Source organism: Chanos chanos, chromosome 14 (genome assembly GCF_902362185.1).
Source record: "Chanos chanos chromosome 14, fChaCha1.1, whole genome shotgun sequence".
In the NCBI taxonomy this organism is placed as follows: domain Eukaryota; kingdom Metazoa; phylum Chordata; class Actinopteri; order Gonorynchiformes; family Chanidae; genus Chanos; species Chanos chanos.
The window spans coordinates 2,644,497-2,651,996 of NC_044508.1; the positions used below are offsets into that span (position 1 = coordinate 2,644,497).

General features: G+C 45.6%; 1 protein-coding gene across 1 annotated transcript in view; it reads left to right on the forward strand.

Moving 5' to 3' along the window:
* ppil2 (peptidylprolyl isomerase (cyclophilin)-like 2) overlaps positions 1–452 on the forward strand; it is a 27,123-nt gene extending 26,671 nt beyond the window's left edge. Inside the window, exon 20 of the mRNA XM_030791348.1 lies at positions 338–452. Within this exon, the coding sequence (XP_030647208.1) occupies positions 338–440 (103 nt within the window). The 3' untranslated portion in view covers positions 441–452. The remainder of the gene's footprint in view (positions 1–337) is intronic.
* Positions 453–7,500: the final 7,048 nt, after the last annotated feature.

The following is a 7,500-nucleotide window of genomic DNA, read 5'->3' on the forward strand; positions in this document are numbered from 1 at the left end:
TCAAGAGAATAACACTGTCTCTGACAGGTCCACAAACACACACACACACACACACACCTGCTTGCCAAAACTGCATGTTGGCTTTTTTTTAAGGAGATCTCTGTGTCTCGGGCGTCTTAGTTTGTCTACGCTTACATTTCCATGAGAGTCAGATGAGAATCAGGATCAAGCTTTAGTGCAGTGGACAGTCAGTAAGAACATGGCATTTCCCTTATACTCTGTGTGTGTGTGTGTGTGTGTGTGTGTGTGTGTGTGTGTGTGTGTGTGTGTGTGTGTGTGTATGATTCTCATGTACTCTCTCTCTCGCTCTTTCTCCTTCTCTCTCCGTCTATCTCAGGAAGCGTTCTGCAACAGAAGTTGACAGCAAACCTTCCACCAGTGAAGTGGCAGCTAAGAAACCCAAGGGAAGAACAGGATTTGGGGATTTCAGTTCCTGGTAAAAAAAAGAAAAAGAAAAAAACTTGAGCTGACCATACGTTCTGGAACATTCTGCCGAAGTCTCTCTCTCTCCCATCACATAAACTACACAGAATAAGAGAGAGGGATGAAGAGGAGAGCAAAACCAACCCTGTCTCATCAATGTCAATGTTTTTTTGTTTTTTTTTTATTGTGCCCTCATGAGGAGAGAATGATTTGGGGGCGGCGGGGGGTCAACTATTATCATGTTGTCTTGTTTAAGACCTTGAATGGCTGTGGATGCCGTTATTTCAGTCTTAGGTAAAGAGAAAAAAAAAAAGATTATTTCCTAACAGAGGATTTTCACCAAACTGTGTCCATGACCCTTGTTCTTCTCCTGGTTGTGAGTGTATGACGGTGTGGCTCAGTTCTCAGTTGCCATGGAGGTCTGTGTTTATCTGTTTCATACAGAAGAACAGGGTTCAGCTCAGCGTTGGGCTCCCACCTTCTGCTGTTTGCTCCACCTGTCTCCTTACCTGTGGAGTTTTTTTTTTTTTTTTTTATTTCATTTCTTTTTTCTTCCCTCTCAGCGTTTTGCTGGAGACCATGGAAACCGTGTATAAAACTGCCTCTCGTATCTGTTGTCGTTTGAATCGTTTAGTTTTCACTTTTCAGTTTAGAGTAAGACGTTTTTGTTTTGTTTTTTTATGATGTAATAAACCAAACCAATCCTAATCTGCTGCTTTTCTCCTAATTTCTCCTGCTCCGCGGGAGCTCCGCGGGAGCGCACTTCCACCGTAATGCGTCAGGAGGCTTGCGTTTCGTCCGCAATTCTGAATGGCTTTTTTTTTTTTTCAAACAAAAGGGATGGCTCGGTTTCAAGATGCTGAACACCAGTGTTCTTACGGCTGGAGAGACGTCGGGATTATCTGAGATCAACATTACAGTTTCCTCAAATCTCTGGCCTTTCTCAGCTGCGGGAAAGCCCGCTACCAGCAGAGCGGTGAAAAGACGAGAAACGGCCAAACTCTCCCGTAATGACCTAGAGTTTAACTTATTAAAAGAGCGGACTCTATCCCCCCTCGTTTTGGCCGGAGTAAAAATCTGTGTCAGTGTTGGTTTTGAGTTGGTGCAAAGGTTTCTCCCTCTGTCTGCTACGAGCAGAGACTCTATTGACTGTTTTCTTCGTTAAATCGAAGATGCAGGTGATTCTATCGCAGTCCAACTTTCCTTTGCTTTCTGTCCTGTTTTCTCTGTCTCTGGGTGTGTATAAATGTCATGGGTGTACAAGAGTATGAAATTTAGTTTGCGGTGTGCATAGTTTTTCAAATTCTGTCCTGTTTCTTGTGTCCGTGTGTCTGTATGTCCCTGTCTGCCTGTGTGTGTGTTTTGTTAAAGCACACTTACGTAACATTGGCCTGATCCTTGATCCTGGCGTGTGCTCACCTGAGAGTGATGGTAAGAGAGAAATCAAACAGTGATACACTGAGGCATCCAGTTGCTGTCAATATTTAAAGTGAGGGGAGATTTCTTTCCACTGTAGTAGGGTTTTCATTCAACTGGGAGTCCTGGAGTGAATGGCAGACGCTCAGTACACATAGGACAGGCCTGTTAGTTCATACAGCACGCTGAATATTTAAACATAACCAAAAATTGAAATGTTAAAAATTCAAATTCTTTGAACAGCTGTCACAGACATGAGTTTACTCATCGTGATTAATTAGAAAAGATGGCGTTGGAATGCACAAGTCTCTCTCTCTCTCTCTCTCTCTCTCTCTCTTCCTCACACACACACACACACACACACTGACTGTGTAATGTTCTGGTCACATGGCATCACGGTGTGTGTGAAAACACCAGTCGTTGTAATTTCAGTGTATGGCACAGGGAGTCTGGATCAGATGACTGAATAATAAGAGTGAAGCAAGCACCTTCTGTTTGTGTGTGTGTGTGTGTGTGTGTGTGTGTGTGTCTGTGTGGTTTGGCGTGTTCTGTTGTGTGTGTGTGTGTGCGCGTGTGCATTTGCACAGTATTTGTGTGTGTGTATAGTGAGTATGTGGGAGTGTGTGTGTAGTGAGTATGTGGGACTGTGTGTGTGTGTGTCGGTTTGGTGTGCGCGCGTGTGTGTGTGTGTGTGTGTGTGTGTGTGTGTGTGTGTGTGTGTGTGTGTGTGTGCCAGGTGCTCATTCTGCAGGTTTTTTGCTGACCACTCAGGTAACAATGGAGTAGCTTTGCTGCTGACACATGGAACTTTCCAGCCCTCTCAAACGACCCCGCCCCCCCCCCCCCCCCACCCCCGGCCAACACACACACACACACACACACACACACACACACACACACACACAGCCTTCTGCACTAAGAGGGTCATCCCTTAGTTTCACTGAGACTTCCAGTGCCACTGAGCGTGTCTGTGTGTGTGTGTGTGTGTGTGTGTGTGTGTGTGTGTGCTTGCGTGTGTGTTCGCATGCACACACATTCTAAAAAACATCACTACGTGCCGAATATGGTGTGTTCTCCCTTCCTGTCTCTCTCTCTCTCCCTCTCTCTGTCTCTCTCTCTGTCTCTCTCTCTGACTGACAGACTCTCTAATGTGAGCCACAGCAGTCTCTGCACAGACCCAGCTGAGACGAAGCTGCAGGCAGAGACAGGCGTGCGTGCGTGCGTGTGTGTGAGAGACTGGCACACACGGGTAGGGGTGTGTGTGTGTGTGTGTGTGCGTGTGTGTGAGTGTGTGAGAGACTGGCACACACGGGTAGGTGTGTGTGTGTGTGTGCGTGTGTGTGAGTGTGTGAGAGACTGGCACACACGGGTAGGGGTGTGTGTGTGTGAGTGTGTGAGAGACTGGCACACACGGGTAGGGGGGGGTGTGTGTGTGTGTGTAGCGGTGTTGTTGGTACAGACTGAGGCATGGAAGTGTATCCCTATTGGTGAGTGGAGTCACCTGTCTTTTTTTTTTTTTTTTTTTAATTCTTTTCTTTTCTTCATCTGTCTTTATTTTAAGCTGAAAAACCCATTAAGCCAGTAGGAGTAAACACAACACTAGTCCCACCCCTTGTTAAGTATCCATATGTTAAGTATCCATATGCCTTTGTCGTTGTGCTTAGCGTGACAGGATAGAGTTTTCCACGGGAGGTAAGAATTAAGGAGCTTGTTTGGCGTTTGTCACTCTATCCCTCTCTCCAACACATCCCAATAGTACCATTATACACTTTTCCTTTTTCTCCATCATCCCTCTTTTTCACTCCCTGCATCTCTCTCTCTCCCTCTGTCTCTATTATAGTCATTCTTCATCCTGCCATTTGTGATCTGTTATTCACTCACTTTTTTTCTTCTCCTTTTTTCCTGCTCTCACACCTGTCTGAGGGTGATGGGTAAATAAGCTGTGTCTCTCACTTGCGTCTGTGTGTCCCCGCATCTGTCTGAGAAAGAGAAAGAGAGAGACAGATAGCTCTGTCTTTCAGACTGTGGTCTGTTGTCATTTCAGGCCAAGAAAGAGAGAGAGGGAGGGAGAGATGGACACCCTGAGAGGCTATGACTCATCCTGCTTCTCTCTCTCTCTCCATCTTTGTGTGTGTGTGTGTGAGAGAGAGAGCACCTCTTACTTTCACTTCAGGGTGACCAGGGCTTTTGTTTAATCATCCTCCTTCATTTTGCTTTTGTGACAATAGTATTTAGAACTTGACAAAAATTGTAAATGCGTCAGTTTGAACCACTGGCGTCACTGTCTGAGTTTTTGTTTACAGGTTTATTTTTTGCATGAGTAAAACAGCAGATGTTCCAACCGCTCAAATCAATAACCCAGACACTCTCCACACAATTACAGTTACACATAGCCGCATTCAGCCCTTCTGCTCGCAAATTCAGCCAGTGCAATCTGAAAGTCAAGCTCCGAATGAAACGTTGCGGGTATTTGCTCTGCGCTAAAGCAGAAGTGAAAACAGAAACGACGAAGGTTCAAGAAACTGTGACCTGTCAACCGCTTCCTCTCTAAAACCACTACTTTCTTATTCACACACACAACCGCTTTGTGAAAAATTTGCTATCGAAGACTGCTAGAGGCATTCGCTCCCTGCAATATTTGTCTTTGTTGCAATCGCATACTCACCTGTGACGATGGACGTTTCTGCAGTTCGTGTTTTTCTCATGAACTGCACTTCATTGATCTTTTTTGTGGTCAGGTGAGTGCCATTTGGTGAAGGAACTGTTCAGTTTGAGGGAGAACAGACGCGCAAATGCACGCGACACAGTCTCCTCAGAAACAATATAGCATGTAAGTCATGTTTTGCAATAACATTAAAGTATAATAGTGCATTATTAGACCTGATGTGTAGGTGAATGTACACAGACCACTCTGACACATTCAGAGAGCAGGACATGTGATTACGGCGGTGGTGTTGTAGTCACAGAGTGGGCGTGGCAACAGGAGCAATGAACAGACAAACCCCCAAAACACATCAGAACCCAGCCCTGACTCTGCTGCACCAGCAAACAAGCCTGTGTGTGTGTGAGTGTGAGAGAGAGAGAAGTATGTTTTCATAACTGGTAAGCAGGGACCATTGGACAGACAGAAATGCTCTTTGTGTGTGTGTGTGTGTGTGTGAGAAACCACATGCTGGCCCTGAAATAAAACACCGAGGCTAAGTTTAGCATGAACGCTGAGCCCAGGGGCTGTTTCTCCTAATGGCTCCCTGATGCTATACAGAAACATTTGTCTTTTTTTTCCCTCAAATGGCTTTTTTTTTCCTCTCTGTGTGTCTGTGTGTGTGTCTTGAGTCTGTGGGTGTCTGGCTGGTTCTTTTTGGCTTCATTCTCTCTCTCTCTCTCTCTCTCTCTCTCTCTCTTTCCCTCTTTCTCTCTCACTCTGTCCCTGCAGCATCTGGAATGTTCTGGAACTGAGCCAGAACACTGGGAGGGACTGGAGCACCAGCCTGCATCCTGGCACTGTGTGTGTGTGTGTGTGAACAAGGGTGAGAGTTTCTGGGAGAGACTAAGAAAGCAAAGCGAAGTTTGGGAGGAGGAGTAAAAAAAAAAAACCCAGTGGAGTGAAGGAGAGAAGGAAGGCCGGCTCCAGAAAAGCAAACAGAGGCAGAGATTGAGGAGGTGCAGGCTGAGAAAGGGAACAGACAGTGAGGGCAGAGCGGTCAAAGAGAGAGAGAAATATGGAGGGGATCAATATAAACAGACACAGGCAGGTGGACGGAGAGTGGGAGTGAGGGGTGAACGCTGAGAGGTCGAGAGAGAGAGAGAGAGAGAGAGAGAGAGAGAGATGGATGGAGATAGACTGATGACTGGGTGGGTGGCAGAGAGGAGAGAATTGCCATCAGCATCACTCTCATGCTAAATGCACAAACATTAACTAGACGCCACGTCACACACACACACAAATACACTTTTATAATCCATCCATCCGTCACTTTAAAATGAAACATGTTCCATGAACTCAATTTCTCACGTTCTGTGATTGGGCATATATTGTGTTGTCCCTTTGTTTTAATGGCATGACTGGGTGGCTCATAACTGAATAAACTCCACAGTTTATGGCGTTTGTTTGTTTGTTTGTTGTTTACGGTCTTGTTGTGATGAATCATTCGTTCTGTTACCATAATATCACATCCGGACCCCACCCACTCAGAGATGAGTTCATCATTCCCCATGTTGATTGGGCAAAGCTCCTGTCCATAACAGAAGCCGTCAAATTGCCTTCCTCAGAGGACGATGTCGGCCCTGTCTCCATGGAAACAGAACAATGCTGAGTGCTTCGTCTCGGAGAGAGGGCGCGTGGGTTGACGGTGGGCCTGGAATGACATCAACAGAGAGAGAGAGAGAGAGAGAGAGAGCGAGAGAGAGAGGCCCAGATGAGTGGCCCACTTCCTGTCCGTGAGTCAGGAGAGAACAAAACAATTACCTCCATCATCATCATCATCATCATCGTCATCCTCATCTGGCACTGTCTGTTGTCAGCGTCTGAACCAGATGACGCTTCCAATTTATTCCACGTCAAAAGAGAAAAGAGAAAATCTTTTCTTTATTCTTCTCTCATCTCTCTGTTTCTCCCCATCTCACTCTGTGTGTGTGTGTGTCTGTTTGTAAATTTCTGTTTCATTCTCTCTCTCTCTCTCTCTCTCTCCCTCTGTACACAGTGCCAATGAAAAATGAAACGGTCTGTCTGAATCCAAAGAGATGACAATGTTTATCTTATGTACTCTATGGGTAGAGCAGTTGCCATAGTTACAGTAGCACACTGTTGCAAACCCTTAAAAACATTAGTGTCATGTCGAACAACCACCTGCTGACCTTAATTCAGTGATTAGAGCCTAATCATCATGTGCTGTCCTAAATCACTGATGGCCATTCTCCCTCAGTAAACTATTACCCTTCATCGTCTATGTATCCCTCAGTATACTCACGGCCTTTTTTAGACCAGCATAAGTACACATATACATACTGTAGTGTAGGTAAGGTGGTCATTCTGCCAAATCTTTCAATCTGTAACTTGTAAGATTTTGTTTCTGTTTAGCTGTCAAACATTCACAGCCACTCAAAGTGCCTTCCAGGTGAAGCAGGTACATTATAGCATTACAGCAAACTCAAAGAAAACAACAACATGACTGTAGCTTGTTTAAAGATCCTCTTTACACTTCAGGTAACAGAATGCGAACGACAGAGTAGAGTAATCATTCTTTTTTGACAAACACTCTTTAAAATACACACACACAAGTTTCAGAAATATTCTGTGTCTGAGAGTGCAAGAGAGAGAGAGAGAGAGAGAGAGAGAGAGAGAGATCTATTACAAAAGTTCTCTGATTCCAGATGTTTTTCTTCTGTGTGTGTGTGTGTGTGTGTTTCTATGTGGTCATTTCTGGTTGCCCCCTGCCGTTGCTGGTTTCTAATTGCCGTGTGTGCATGTAAAGCGATTCTTGCGTGCATGCACTCATCCGTTCCTTTGCTCTGTCGCTATAGCGATGCCGGCGCGCTGCAGCTCCGAGGGCCTGGTGCAGTGGTCCGGAGGGAGCAAGGGATACTCAGGTGGGAGGGGCCAACAGGGCCTCCCACTCATGACATCAGCAGGCTAAAAATAGCACCAGCAGAGACAACCCTCTA